The 16,128-nt window shown below is 33.3% G+C and overlaps 1 protein-coding gene across 2 annotated transcripts in view; it reads right to left on the bottom strand.

The window, feature by feature from the left end:
• Positions 1-16,128, bottom strand: part of NOVA1 (NOVA alternative splicing regulator 1) — a 137,624-nt gene that overhangs the window by 18,104 nt on the left and 103,392 nt on the right. Inside the window, exons 2-3 of one of the 2 annotated variants that reach the window (XM_029964371.1) lie at positions 15,778-15,944; positions 5,260-5,331 (exon numbers count right to left, since the gene is read on the bottom strand). In XM_029964371.1, the coding sequence (XP_029820231.1) occupies positions 5,260-5,331; positions 15,778-15,858 (153 nt within the window). In that variant the 5' untranslated portion in view covers positions 15,859-15,944. The remainder of the gene's footprint in view (positions 1-5,259; positions 5,332-15,777; positions 15,945-16,128) is intronic. The other variant, XM_029964372.1, reaches the window with a different exon arrangement.

Genomic DNA, 16,128 nt, shown 5'->3' on the forward strand with positions numbered 1-16,128 from the left:
CACCCACAACAAATCATATATCAAATATGAGTTCATCAACCCTTTAAAAGCTGTCAGTATGCTTTACAGACAAACTCTGTTTTCAGATTCTACCTTTCTCTGAGGAATGAAAAGACTATACTTCTGCAATTAATTTTACAAACAGGGGTAGGATGGTTCTTTAAAGTCAGAGAGGGAGATCATGTACATAAATTATTAAAATTTAGAAACATCAATTAATGTCCCAGTCTCTAGTTTTATGTGTACTATTGTATTACATTGCAACCTATAGATTTGCATAAAATAAAAAGATAATGTAAGCTAAAAGCACAAATTCCTAATATTAGGTTTGTAACAGCCATATGTTTGTGCTGTACCTGCTGGGTACAGGCAGTACCAAGAAAACTGGCTCAGTTCCATCATGTGAAAAGGTTGAAAAGTATTACGTATTACAGATATTGCAGCAACCAGATGAGATAGTTATGCTTTAAAAAATATAAACCTTGAGGACTGAATGAACAAAATCTACACCTATCTGCACACCACAAAATTTATATTATGCTGTACTAAATGATAGAATAAGAGTTTCAGGTGCGACAACAAAGCAGCAAAATAGAAGGTATAACTGTAAAAAATACAAATGTCATGGGGAAAAAATAGTGCACTAAAAAAAAATGAAAATAAAAGGTTTACATAGCAAGAAATAGACACAAAGTTTGCTATGATAAATCCTGTTATATTACTAAGCTTAAGCCTATCTAAATTGTAAGGCAAGGGGAAAGGACTCCTATCCATCTCTCTCGTGACTCACTCATAAATGGGAATGTGTGTTTTGGCCTTTTATTCTCTTAAGCCAGTAGCAAAGCTCGGTAGTTGTATCAATCTCACAGAAAAAGGAGGATTGGAGAATGAAACATGCAAGGGTTCACAACTGCATTTACAGGTGTTTATAAAATAGACAAAGGAGAAATACAAAGCTTAGCTTTATGTCACTTGTATTTCTCCCTCTAAAATTACAGTAAAATCAGTAAAGCAGGCAGATAAAAAGAAAAAATAATCTTGTAAACAAATAAAAATATGTAAAGAGTTTAACTATAGAAACACTTGTCTATCTAATGTCACTTAATTGTTAAAATAAGTATTAAACCTGTACCTTTTCAAGGTACTATATAGGAAAAGCAAGTATGCTTTATATGATGTTTATTGCATTATTCATTGCTTTTGAGATGAAATTCCCTCTTGAAGTGTACTGTGGGAAAGTTAACTTGGTTTCGTCCTTCTGGTAAATAAAAGTAAATCTATATTCTGCTAGCTCCATGGGCATCAGCAGAACAGTTTCACCACTGAAGCTATATGTCTGTCAGTGCTAAGCTATAAACAAAGCTGACAAAGTTCATGAGGGGGTAACACAGAAACTCTCAGTCTAAACATTTAGAAAGATTGAGTTCTTTTCAACAATAGGCAGACTGGAAGGGAGAAGACAAAGTTACTGGAAATGTACCTAATTCTATTGCCTCTTTGGTTCTTTCTTCCTTGGGAAATTTGCAGTGTATGGATTTTTAGTGCAAATAAATTTCTAAGGAAGTTCTACTTAAAAATTAACAAGAGATTTACAAGAATAATACTGACGGATGTATAACTTCCTGGAACAAAGAACTAAAGCGAAAACCACTTCCAGTGCAGAGGTTTCTGTTGCATCCATGGCAACAGAATGTTGCCAGTATAACACAACACATGACAGTTCTGAAGAAACTGTTTTCTTCCACTAGGTAAGACATTTTTAGAGGCTATCCTCTTATTGAGAATCATAAAACAAGTAGTTCATCAACACTAGATTTTTCCAAAAACAATTCATCAAAAGCTAAAACTGTCATACAAAGGAGTTATGATCTCATCTGAATGGAGGCAGAGTGAGTCATTAAAAGGAAGATCTAATACAAGCCAGATTTCCTGCCTAGCTTCCTCTGACCTCTGCTGGCAGAGCTATTTTCCTCTTGTAACAAAAAGAGTGTCTAGAAATTGTTCAAGCTCTGTCAGGGGATCACAACTGACATGCTCGTACAGTGGGAAGGATCACATAGCTGTGCTCATCAACACACAGACTTGAGTCAACAGTGCCCTGGCAGCCAGGAGGGCCAACCATATGCTATGGGGCCTGACAAAGCATCACCAGTCAGTCAAGGAGGGGATTGTCCTGCTCTACTCTGCACTCGTGCGACCTCACCTTGAATATTGTGTGCAGTTTTGGGCACCACAATATAAGAAAGATATTAGGTTGTTAGAGAGAGTCCAAAGGAGGGCAGTGAAGATGGTGAAGGGCCATGAGGGGAAGGCGTATGAGGAGTGGCTGAGGTCCCTTGTCCTGTTCAACCTTGAGCAGAGGAGACTGAGGGGTGAAGTCATCCCAGTCTACAGCTTCCTCATGAGAGGAAGAGGAGGGGCAGACACTGATCTCTTCTCTGTGGTGACCACTGATAGGACCCGAGGGATCAGCCTGAATTTGTGTCAGGGGAGATTTAGGTTGGATATTATACAAAGGTTCTTCACCCAGAGGGTGGTTGGGCCTTGGAACAGGCTTCCCAGAGAAGTGGTCACAGCACTAAGCCTGACAGAGTTCAAGAACTGTTTGGACAATAGCCTCAGGCACATGGTGTGACTGGTCTTGTGCAGGGCCAGGAGTTGGACTCGATGATTCTTGTGGATCCCTTCCAACTTGGCATTTTCTGTGATTCTGTGACAATTCTCTAATTACAATGACTTATGGGGAGTCCTCCAACCCAGTTAAAAAATCTCACTTAATTAATTAATTAATTATCTTTTATACAAAATATCATCTTCTCATGTGTAAAATATTACAGAAAATTGAATGATCTTAAGCCTGATATGCTACTATATCCGCACAACAGAGTGTGCTGTGAATTTATCTTACACCTTAACACTGAATTTCCTGACATCCATTCAGTTAACTAAGTTCTCTCCTGTTATCATAATATACCATTTTGTGAGAAAACACATACCTGAATGGTTATTTTCTTTTGAGAGTCATCTTACAACAGCCATATATCAAAACAAACATTTGTTGTTCTCTATTTACTCTCCTATTGAGTGCTTACATGACTATGGGCAGGTTTGAGATTATTGTGTTGGAACCTATTTTTGTGTGACAGCCGCAGTGCAGATACTTGTCGATATACTGGTGTTGAATGCTAATCACTACTACAGTCTGGGAACAATTGCCAGCTACGTCACTTATCACTAGAACGAACAGAAAGGCCTTAATTGCCTTATCATGCGCTTTGTGCTTCCTGCTAGAATGGCCAGAAATCACTTGAAAATAATAGAAGGGATAAAATAATCATAAATTAGTAGGAATTTTAATGGTTAATAATAAAAGCAGTTCCAAAAGGAACTCATTACTCTTCTTCATATATACAGTTTTGATGCTGTTCAAAAAAGGTCTTGATTATTTTTGTGAAAACTGAATTGAACAAAGGTTATAAATAAAATGCATTAAAATGTGTAATGTGGGATATAGACAGGACACAAAGCATACATTTCACTTAGCTTGTGTATTCAGCTATATTACTTGTAAATATTCTCATAGAACAACTTTCTATAAACATAAGCGTTTTTAGCTATTGAAAAGTCATTTAAAGTTTATACACTACACTATAATTTTGATAATTTAAAAATCATAGAACAGATGCAAAGTAAGTACTTCTCTTATGCTAATTAAACAGCATACTCAAATAGTATTTCCTGTAAATAAAAGTATTTCTTCCTTTTTCTCCAAATAATGATCATCAAGATATAATTTTTAAAAAATGGGAAAGAAAGCAAATAGAAAAATCCCTATAAAAAACTATCTGTGCACTCAACATTTTCAAAATCTAATTAAAATAAACAAAGTACTAAAATTAAGAGAGAGAGAGAGAGAATAAAAGCTGAACAGAGAGTTCATAAAATATCCCTAGCTGTCGGCAAAGATTTTATCTTTGTCATTTAATGATGATGAAGCCAAGTAACTGTTGCTGGAATGGAAGCAGGCTGATGAAGAAGGCTTTCAAATTGAAGTGAAGGATATCGCAATTTATACTTTTCTTAGTAGTTCTTCTATCTCTACAATTTCTTTCTAAATTTCATTACTTTCTGCATTAGATATCCCTTTCAACAGACAGCCATGTGTTGGTCAAAGCTTTAATATGCTTCCGTTCATGTTAAATTGTTTGTTCATCCACCAGCAAGTTCTAAGCAGTTCAGAAAATATCAGAGGATTAGTAATTATTAACAATGTTAACTTCCAGGGGAAATTAGCTTGTGAAGAAAACTTTTCTGTTTTTTGATGTTTGTGCAAGATCTGATAGCAACATTCAGCTAACTGAAACAGACTGTGTGCACTGTTAGCACATACTGAACACTTATATTATTTGAACACAGAGTACATTAATTTTAACAGTACATTAAAAATAAATAATGCATTAATTAAGCATAAGTAAGTTCTAAAGATCATGGTGTGTAGTAATTTTAACAATTTTCATAGGAAAGACAAAGATACATAGTATGATAATTTGTGGACATAATGAACTGGATATATTTTTTCCAGTTTTAATTGAAATAAAACAGTATAATTAAAATACTGCTAAAAGAACAGTTTATGCATTTTAAAAATAAGATATTAATTAAACTTACTTAGATGAGTTTAGCATGTTTTTAGAGAGATTTAATTTTACTTCATTCTTCATCAATAAATTTTCATTTATATTATATTTAAATAATGCCCCTATGTTGTTGTCCACAAACACATTTCAAAATTTTCAAAGTAAATAACAAAGTCTGTTTGCCATTCCTGGGTTGAATTCCAGCTATTTAAGCATGGTATTAGTGGTAATTTTATTCTAATTTATAAATGGTCCAGGAAATGATCCATATGTGTGTGCATATATACATAAATATACATAAACCAAGAGTTACTCTGTCTACAAACATACCAGTTTTGTGTCTTTGCAATTTATTAATCAAACCAAATGTAAAATAACCCCAACTATTTTAAAAGATACTTTGCTTTCATAAGAGATTTTAAAGCAGCCCAACAAAATAAATTAAAAGAAGTAAATCGTTTGCAATTTAATTTACCAAATTCTAACAAGAGTTAGATAACTATGGTTATGGGTGTATATATGTGAATGAACGAATAAATCCTTAACCCACCATATCTTTTTCTCCAGTTTGCAAGCTGTCACCCGTGAAAAGTATGGTGTAGATGGTAGGATGATACTGTACCTGATTGGCTCTGGAGGTGGTCATGGGATCAGATGGAGAGGACTTGGTGGTAGTTGGGGAAGATGGCAATGTCTGGGAACAAAGCAGTTCAGGAGCAAATCAACCTTTACAAGCCTTAGACTGAACAGTTAAAAAAATAAATAAACCAACAAAATAACATAACTAGAAAATTAAAATAAATAAAAAATGCCTAAGACAAAATCTTTCTCCTACTCATTGGAACTTAATGGAATTTAAAGTCAATTGGATAAATAATGCATGTAAATATGCATGCTTATGTATGTAAAAACAAATTCATGACTTGAAATCAAGATGGTGAACTCACATAAATACTCAAAAATATGCTGACCACATGAGGAATATATTCTTTCCTCTCTCCTCCTCTTGGGGAAAATGAAGACCATAAGTAAACAAAAATTCCAGCAAGTTCAATGAGCACACTAGAAACAGTTATCAGTCTACAAACAAATAGGGCCAATGTCTGAAAGATAAGAGACATTTACTTTGGCACTTTATAATGCACCATTCTAAAGCAAGGACTATAGCCAGCAAGCTGTGTTCCATACCTTACAACAGTTACGCTGAAGCTACTGAGTTTTTGGCAATATACTAATAGCTAAAATATTCATTGATCTTTTTTAATCTAGAAGCAGGTGAAAAAATGTAAGCATCAATTTCATGATGGATGAAGTTGCAACTAATACCTTCACAGCAAATAACTACAATATATTTATGATTAGCATTAAAAATGTTCATTTAGTTGAGCAAAGGTTAATAGCTTATTATAGCCCTGTGTTCAAAATAAACACAAAAAAGAATTAAGAGTCATATTTATTGATCATGTTTTCTAAATAATATACACATGCTTAACATTAATTCTTGAACATATTAAAAAAGCACTGCTCTGTTTAAAAAATTTATATACACATTTGTCCTTTAAAAGTATTAGATCCTGACAGAAAAACTCTTTTCTTTTTATAAATGTAGTGAAAAGGTAAAATTCCAATTGTCAAAACATAACATACAATACTTATTCAAAGCATATTTTTTGACATCTTTGCAATATATAAATATTATAAAATATCCAAAATTACACTACTTTTATGTCAAGAAATAAAATGTTAAAGTGCTATACAATGGAATTTATCATATGCTCATATAGTTACTAACCAAAACTATTTAGAAATAAATAAAGCAAAATTTCACACTTTCAGCATTTCTGTTACTTACAATCATTGACAGTCCCTCATAAAATCATTGACAGTCCCTCATAAAATAGGTATACATACTTTTGCACTAAAATTCTTAATGCATATGAGAAAGCTGAGACACTGTGAATGCATAAAGTTGTGTATTAGCAAAATAAGGGCTTGTACATATGCACACACAAATATTTTAGAGGTATGTTAAACAGTATGAAGATCCATTTTTCACAGTTTGTACATAAACAAGCAATCAAAACAGGAAAAATAAAATCTTAAGAAACAGATCCCTATTTTGTGTTTCCAACCTATAACTCATGTTGTAGAGCAATCAAAACAAAAGAAAATATGCACAGCTTAAGCATCAACAGGGACCATTTCAAGAGGGTTAAGTGAAAAATACTACTATGTATAGGACATTATAAAAAATATGTAGCTGGCAAAATGCTCCTGGTCAGCAGGAACTACATATTATAAAAATCAAGGTAATTAGAAAAGATTCTTCCGTGTCTTTAAATACCAAACATGGGTCCATTCACGAGGGGTTCATTTGTGAGGGGCTAAGATTATTTAGCAATAGATGTTCTAATTCTGCAATAGTACAGGGCTAAGCCCATTCAACTTTAGAATTATACTTGTGATTTTAATGAGATGATGCAGTATTTCTCTTACCAAAGTCTGAAATTACAAAGAACTGATTTTTGTCATTTAAGCTTAAACTTGAAAACAAAAACAAAACAAAAACAAACCAAACCAAAACAAACCCCCCCCAACCAAACCAAAATTCTCTAAAGAATGGATACCCCAATAGGTTTTCTTTGTTATAGCTATATATTAAACTCCCATCCTTAACTACTAAAAAAAAAAAAAATGATTATATATTTTGATGAAAATATTTCAGAAAACTGATAGTTTGTGTTATCAACACCACGGCTAACTAGGGCATTTGGTACTGTATCTTGTTTTGGTATGCTAGGCCACTTATTAAAAGGAAAACCAGCTTGTTCTTCACAGTTATTATTAACTCAAACTAATGTATTTATAGGGAAATAGGTAGAACAATTTAACACTGAATAATGGCTTAATCACTGATACCAAGAATTATTTAAGAAACTGGAAACATCTCAGATTTCAATTCATATCAATCTTCTTAAAGCACAGAAATATATGGCTGTGGTGAAAAAAGGAGTGATAATAACCTTTACAGGTAACTGTTCAACTAACGCATCTCTTAACTAGAAGCATTTCATTATTTATTTTAGCAAAAGCTTTTTTAAAATAAAATACAAAGGAAAAAGAGATTAATAAATTTAAAAGCAAGACTGTATTAATGAACAAGAATCAAATATGGGCATATACCTTTTTTACCAATATGCACAATATATATTTGCCATATAAATGGCAAAATATTGAAAATAATAATAAAGTTCTTTGGTTTGTATTTTTGGTGGTTTTTTTCTTTGCATATCAGGTTTTTTGTAATTGAGGCTTAATCACTCTAACCTTGTTCACTGACATAACTGCTTTTATTTTTTCATATATATCTCTACATATACATATATAAAAGAATTGATAGTATTTTGTAAAAATTCATTGCTTTTTAAGCTTCTGTATAATTCTCCAGATACACCAATTTATATCTTTTATATCAAAATAACACAAAGTGATTTCTCAAACATAAAAAAAAGAAAAAAGGAACAGGCATTTGAATTTTGTATTGAATTTCCACTGGCTGATAAGTCATTTATTGATACACTCAATTGCTTTGCAAAAACTTTTCAGCAAAAATGTTTCTTAAAGAAAGTTGAACAGAACTAAATATTTTAATTTATTATGCATCGTCGAATGATTTCTTTAAAAAAATTTGGCAAGTCCCTTGCTTGCTAAATTCAAGGCAAGCACTTGAATTTAGTAGTTATTAGGTTTTTGGGAATTAGATGTATAAAGTGATTAGAAATCTTAAGATGAATTTACATTACAGAGTTTCAATTTTTGAGACTGCTATATGCATAGTGTAAGTAAAGCTCTCCTGAAAAGGTTATAAAAAAAAAAAGTCAGAATTTCTACCACACACCACTTCCAAGACTTTGGGGTTTTCTTAAGCTGTATCTTGAATGGTATAGTCCAAGCCATGATGTAATTAATCTTCTCTGTTTTCTAAATATTATTTCCTTTCCTACTACTTATGTGACAATTAATGAAAGACTATATTTACAGGTTAGGGTGTGTTTCTTGTATTAACCAACACTTCTAGAAGAGATGTTTGAGAAAGCAGATTTTAAGTATTCAAAAAGGAGCTTAACTTTAGAGATAAAATTTTGTTTGAGCCATATTTGAGTTGTAGTACTTTCTGAAAGCCCAAAGAAATACTTCTTTTTATTGCTTACAAGCACTGATTGTACTGTGAGAGAGTGGCCTCAGGCTGCATGACACACTAAAGGGTGCAGAAATGTGGTCAAAGCATCGCATGTCCAGACTTCATATTTTTATTAGCAGAGTGAAGATATAGCTGTATCATGGCAGCATACATTATATACAGTGCATCTGCATGGTGTTCCAAAAGGTCTCTGAGTCCTCTTTCAATGACAATGATGACACCCTTATATTTATATATATATGCACTAAAAAATTTCAATACTTACTTAAGGGTAATAAATAATAAAACTGTACTGAGACAGTTAATTTAATTCTCAGTACTTATTGGTATATTTATATAGATAAGAGTAGAAAGAAAAAGTATAAAATTAAATACTATTTGAATAAGGGTTAGAAATGTGAAAGCATAGAAAGAACGTCATTTAAAAGTGAAGGTGAGACTGTATTTACAGCTTATCAATTTCTAGTTTCTCGCTAAAGGGTTTGCCAAACAAAGGAAATCTTGGTAATAACATTACCTGAATTAATTTAGTATTAATACTAACCTAATACTGAGTTTCAGCCTTGCATATATTAATACTGGTGCTTTTAAATAATTGAAATTAATGTGATGACAAAACTGATTTGCTTAAGTCCATATCACAATGCACTTTAAGAAAAGGTGTTATCTTTTATCATATTAAACAGTTAAATACATTTTGCAGCTAAAATGAGAAACAGAGAGCACTGCAAGGTCCCACTGTGCTGAACAATCTAAAAGACTAATTATTACTAGCCTTTCAACAGTATCAGAGATAAGCCTGTCTAAACAGAGAGTCTTCTTTACTTGCTGTGACCTCCTTTAATCTGTAACTTTCGCAAATGATTCTCATCTCAGTGATAACTGCATAAATATATAACACATTTCAAAAAATAAAATTTGGAAAAAGATATAATCAAGGATTAAAAATTTGCTTACAATCTGGATTGTTAAAAGGCTACTTCGATGACTTCAGTGATCTATTTTTTCTTGCTTCATTTTCATTTTTGTAAAGAACAAATAAATTTTGATGATATTTCATTCTCTTTGCATTTGGTTTTGCTTTTGTGTAGAAAAAGAGACAGGGCATAGGGAAATACAAAAAGACTAAGAGGCAACTTATCTGCATTTATGAACTCTTGGGAACCTGACTCTGAGAAAGGAAAAAGGTAGGGTTAAGTATGATGTCAAAGGATGATTATCTTATGTTGAGGCCAAGAAGGGGTAGGAAACTTAAAGCAAATCACCAAGCGCCATTTGGATCATCAGAGCAACTCTGGATGGAGGGAACAATTCAGGATTAATATTACAGCAAAAGAGACAAAAAAGAATCAGGACGTTCTCTTTCTTCAAAACATGTCACAGTAACACAAAACTATTACAAGATCTGGTTTATTCTGTTACATAGAAATACCAGAAAACTCAAGTATATAACTAGGCATAGGCCTAAAAAAATCACATAAGATATGGATCTAAGATTCATCCTAGAAGAAAAGGCCACCTTTTCATTCTGGGCTACTTTGGAATTCAGAAAGATACCATCAAAACTACAAAGATATAACTTCACAATTTTCTTAAAAACCAAAACACTGCTGAGAATTTCTGCAATGTTGAACGCTGCTGCTCATCCCTTAACAAAATATTCTATTCTCATTCCACTTCTGAAGTACAGAAGAATTAGTAATAAGCTACAGCATTAACTGCATTAATAAACAGTTTTGCATACATATTGAGATTATATCCAACACTGTTGAAAGGAAAGAGAAAACAGAACACTGATCATGTACCAGAATTAAGTCAAGAGCACATGAGGGACAGGATATAGTATACATACTTTTATGGAACGCTAAACTTTCGCCATTGGACCCAAGTTACAGAAGTCTTTAGTAAACAATGACAACTTTTTTTACTTTGTTTTGTTCTTGCAACTTGTAAAAACACCTGCATATCTTACTACATATTGCGGAATGGTAACTGCTGTGATTTTTCACCTATGTTCGAAAGTGACGAAAGTTTATGAGAAATTGCTGACTAGATGAAAAGACATTATCTATGAAGCTACTTGTTACTTTTTACTTCAAATGAAAACTGTAAGAGCTATTTTCTCATATTCTTCATTTTAATAAGTTTCATCTAGGTGACAGACTGTTGCCTTAAATGAATGATAAAAAGAAGTAAGGCTTATCAGAAGGGAAAGGCATTTTAGGAAATCCATGAAGGTTTCTTAAGGAGGAAGAACTTAGGCATATTGGTGGATGAAAAACTGAATACAATCCAGCAATGTGCACTCACTGGCCATAATGCCAACTGCATCCTGGGCTGCATCAAAAGTGTATCTAGGAGGTTGAGAGGTGGGTTTGTCCCTCTATCTGCTCTGGTGAGACCCCACCTGGAGAAATGGCAATGGTCATCTCTGCTTCCATGTGCTTCCTGGGCAGGCTGCTAAAACACCTGTTACCTGTGAAACAACTGAAAACTAGAAGGAAAATTCAACTGCATCCAGCTCTGGGGCCCCCAGCAAAGAAAATCCCTGCCTGAGAAGATCCAGAACAGGACCACAAAGATGAGCAGCAGCTGGAGCATCTCTCCTGTGAAGACAGGCTGAGAGAATTGGCATTGTTTACCCTTGAGATGGGAAGGCTTCAGGGAGACCTTATAGCAGCCTTTCAGTACTTAGAGAGCTTATAGGGCAGAGGGGACACACTCTTTATCAGGGAGTGTAGTGATTGGACAAGGGATAATGGTTTTAAATTGAAAACAGGTGGATATAGAGTAGATATTAGGCAGAAACTCTTCACTGTGAGGGTGCTGAGGCAGTAGAACAGGTTGCCCAGAGAAGCTGTTGATGCTCCATGGAAGTGTTCAAGGCCAGGTTAGATGAGGCTTTGAGCAACCTGGTCTAGTGGAAGGTGTCCCTGTCTAAGAGGGGTTGGACCTAGCTGATCTTTAAGTCACCTTCCAACTAAAACCATTGTATGATTCTATGAAGTCGATTGAGTCTCTGTAGTCTGAAGAACTCATCACCTATATTAAAAATACCCAAACTAACCAAACAACAAAGACCCTATTTAAAAAAAAAATTCCTTCATTTAAGCCAATATTTTCAGATGTGCATTCTTAAAATCAGATTCTATTTAAGCACTTGAAAACAAAACTTTTTATTTAAAAATTATGATAATTTCTTTTTTGTTGTTGTTGATCAACATTTCTGAAGTAAAAGTAGTTGTTTTCAGTAGTGGAACATGAAATTACAAATCTGACTTCTGATATTCACTTCTGCAGATTTTGACTGAAATGTCTGAGACCATGACTAATAAACAGAAATTTAGCTTATGAGACACTAATTATCTACTGAAAAAGCTGAAGTGAAACTGGTTCCAATGAAAACTTTAATTGGAAGTTCTATATGTGAAGGATTTACTCTAGATTTTCAAAGAAGAAATTCTAAATCCTTTTCTATGCTTTGATAACGTAGAAAAATTTCATAGAATCAAAGAATGATTCAGGTTTGAAGGGATCTAAGAAGGCCAAAGAGTGTAAACTCCTGTTTGAAGCAGAGTTATCTTTAAGATAAGTTGTCTTTCCTTCCATGTAATGCACAGTTCTGCAATGGCTGTCTCTGCTTCCATGTGCTTCCTGGACAGGCTGCTACAACACCTGCTACCTGTAAAACAACTGAAAGCTGGAAGGAAAATTCAACTAACCTGCAAAGAAGCTGTAATAGTTTCTGAAGAAAGTGATGTGATAAGACCAATTTAAGTAGACCTTTCAATTGTTAATAAGAGCTGCTATTAATTTAGAGGTGAAATTTAAAGCTTTGCACGCTAATTAAAAAGACAAAAAAACTCAGGCTCATGATCATTTATGAATAGAATGTGGTTTGTAACCCCTGAGTTACAATGCGGTTTGAAAGAGTTGGTATGACACTGCAATTAATAAAGAGAGAAAAGAGAAGTTAGAAGCTCACAGCAGTTTCTGGGAAGTAAAAGGGCACAGGAATCGGTTATTGTTGGATGATGCTCAGAAATAACAGATGGTTGACATCTATGAAGAGATTGTCTATGTTGTGTAGAGATAAAGATGCAAACATTTGTCGATTAAACATCTGTCACACCTACTTGGAGAAGACAACTACCCAGTATCTACTGATAAGTCCATAGGATTAGGAGATACAGAAAAACTCACTGGAGAAGGCTCAAAAGGAACCACACAGACTTGCTTGCAAATCTTCTGAAGCTGAAAAAGCGTAAGTTAAAGAGACAGAATGTTCAGATAGTTACTTCTACTAGTAAGGAGAAATTCCAGGCCAGACTCAGCCTCTGTATGTCCCATGCCTTTCTTGAAGACAGAAAGTGCTGAAACTCAAGCAGTCAGCAAAGGTTTTACCAACCACCTTTCTTCATCGAATCTATAGCCAGGAGGTATTTTCTTTCTTAGCTCTTTTCTCTAGGGTGAGTGTTGGTATAAAGCAGCCCAAGACAAAGAAATACCAATAGAGAAATGAGAGATGCATGCTCATATAGACATGGGTGGCATCGCAAGGCTTCAACTACTGGTATCTTCTTTCATGGGGAGAAAACTACCTTTGCTTTTTAGTAGAAACATCTTCAGAGTTCCTAAATGAAGATAAAATTTATTATTTCAAATCAACTCTCCATCTCAAATTGTGTAATACTTCATGTGTCAGTGTTCTTGGTTAACATTCTGAGACAGGAAGAACCATGTAGAAGTTTGTATAAAAGAAGAAATTGCAATTAATAAGGTTTATTTTTAAAAAAAATTCTAAGTTACTTTTATTAGACATCATACTGATCATTTTAGTAAAATTGTGATCTGTCTGCTATTAAAAAAAATAACAACACTGGAGTTATAAATCATCATAACCTGTTATAAAATATTATCCTTTTAAATATTTAAATTAAGCTATTATGTCTTTCACTAAGATACGGTATATTCTGACACTGGAGGACAGACTAATTCACTGTAAACTCTACCTAATAATTTCAATTCTTGGTAAAAATAAAGAATTTTGGATTTATTGAGTCAATATTTATAATGTATTAATTTATCATGAATAGATGTTGCTTCAATAAAAGAGAAGTTAAACAATTCATTGTGGTTAAAACTGTTTAACATATGCACATGTATATCCCCAAATATTTGTAGTTACATTATTATGCACCTGTATGTATACAAGTAATAGATTTAAATTTTAAGATGTAGAGCTAATATACATTGTACTTTATTCTATCTTAACTTCTTTAGCAGTGCCTGTGCTCACTAATCCATCCCTCCAGAATTTAATTGAACTTAACATTTCAAACCATCAAACCCCAAACCAACCAAGCTTAAAAGAACCCAAAACCAAACCAACCAACCAAAAAAAAACCAAAACCAAACAGAAACCCGCAAACAAACAAAAAAAATCCAAATAAAAAAGCCCCAAACCAGTAACAACCAACCAAACCAAACCAACCAACCAATAAAAACAAACACCCAAAATAAAAAAAAACCAACCTCAACAACTTTGCAACTACATTTTCTGAAGGAAACTGTGGAGGACAAGATAATCATCTTTAGGTACAAGAGAGGAAGTATTTAGACATGTCACTAAATAGCTCTGTCATCTAGTTTCTCAGGATCTTACTGGCTTATTTAAAAATTAGCTTTATTTCATGGTTAAGGGGAAAAGCACCTTTTATTGTAATAGAGAATATTCATTTCCCACTGGGTTAAAAAGTATTGGCATAAAATCTAATATTTTACTAGCAGAAAAGCCACTTAAAATATAGTTCACTTCAAGTTTTTCTCTCTTTCAGGCATAATCATTTTCATGTCTAATAATTGAGAAACTAATCCTATAGAATTGGGGCTTTCTTTTTTAGTTTTTTCTTATAAATTATCTTGAGTAATTTTTATGTAAAATTATTGTATACAGAAAAAATAATATAATAGTAAATATTAAAAATCATCAATGGCTTATGCATAGCTTCATCCATCTAAAGTAGTCTGTTCCAAACTCATCCCTTTCAAACACATCTTCATATAAGTATTTTGTGTATGTCACTATATACAAGGTAAAGTAATTGCACACAGTTACCAAATTACAAGAAACTGAATCTTGCTAGTGTGAAGGACAAAACAATCTTTTCCCACATAGGAGAGATAAGAAACTAAAATCTATCCTATATAGGACAGAGAGACAAGACAAAATTTTACTAATGTTCACTCATTTCTTTCTTCATCCTTTTCTTATTCGATACAATAGAAAATATTTTAAAACCCTGTATGATGCATATTTCCCATTCTTCTTACAGACCAAAGTTTTTTTAATTAAAGTTTTTACAGAAATTAAAGAATAAAGAATACTAGGCCAAAAATACCTTGCAAATACATTTTGCATTGTCCAAAAATTTTGAAAGAAGTCAGTGTGAAATAGGTAAAAAGGTGTCAAAAATAACACAAAATATAATTGTAGAAAACATCTCAAGTTTTTATAGCTCAGATTTTAAAGTATCTAATTTAGGGTCTAAAAAAAAATTAACATTTTTGTTTTTATTTATATACACAAAAGTAGGAAACATTCAGTTAATCTGTGATTTTTTAGTAACACTAATGATTTACAGAGGTTCATCATTTAAGATTAAAATTCAGCAATCTTTAACTAAAACCTGTAAGTGTATTATCACCTTATACAGTAAAGAAAAACATTAGAGCATGGCATTGAAACTTATAAAACACTGTCTAAAAGAACTGCTGAAAAACAGGGAACATATAAGTACAAGGAAAAAGAGTACCAGCAGGTTACTAGAGTGTAAAACAACATTTTTTTAAAGAACATGTTATGTTGACCCCTTGCAGCCCTAAAGTTTTAAGACTTCTAAGGAGCTGCTGTGACTCTATTCCCAACCAAAAACTCACTTGTTTGATGCGGTCTGGATTAACAGTGGTCTGAGGCTGTAGAATGCTGACAGGCTCTGTCTTCGCCACATTCTGAGGCATTTCTCGAATCTTCTCTGCAATGAAGCCATGAACTGCATTTAGTGCTTCCACCGTTCCCTGGATCAGACACACCCGCTCTGTAGTACCTGCAAATACAAAAGTTAATCTGAATGACGAGGATTCTTCAAGATCCTACAAACTGCTTCAATTAGGCCACAAAGATGGCATTTGTAGCAACCTTAGTAAACCAACCAGCAATACCTCAGTAAACATATAAATGAATGCAGAGACTTCCAAAAGATCACATGATGATGTGAAGATATTTTAAAC

Source organism: Manacus vitellinus, unplaced genomic scaffold (genome assembly GCF_001715985.3).
Source record: "Manacus vitellinus isolate BGI_N305 unplaced genomic scaffold, ASM171598v3 scaffold_6_pilon, whole genome shotgun sequence".
Classification (NCBI taxonomy): Eukaryota; Metazoa; Chordata; class Aves; order Passeriformes; family Pipridae; genus Manacus; species Manacus vitellinus.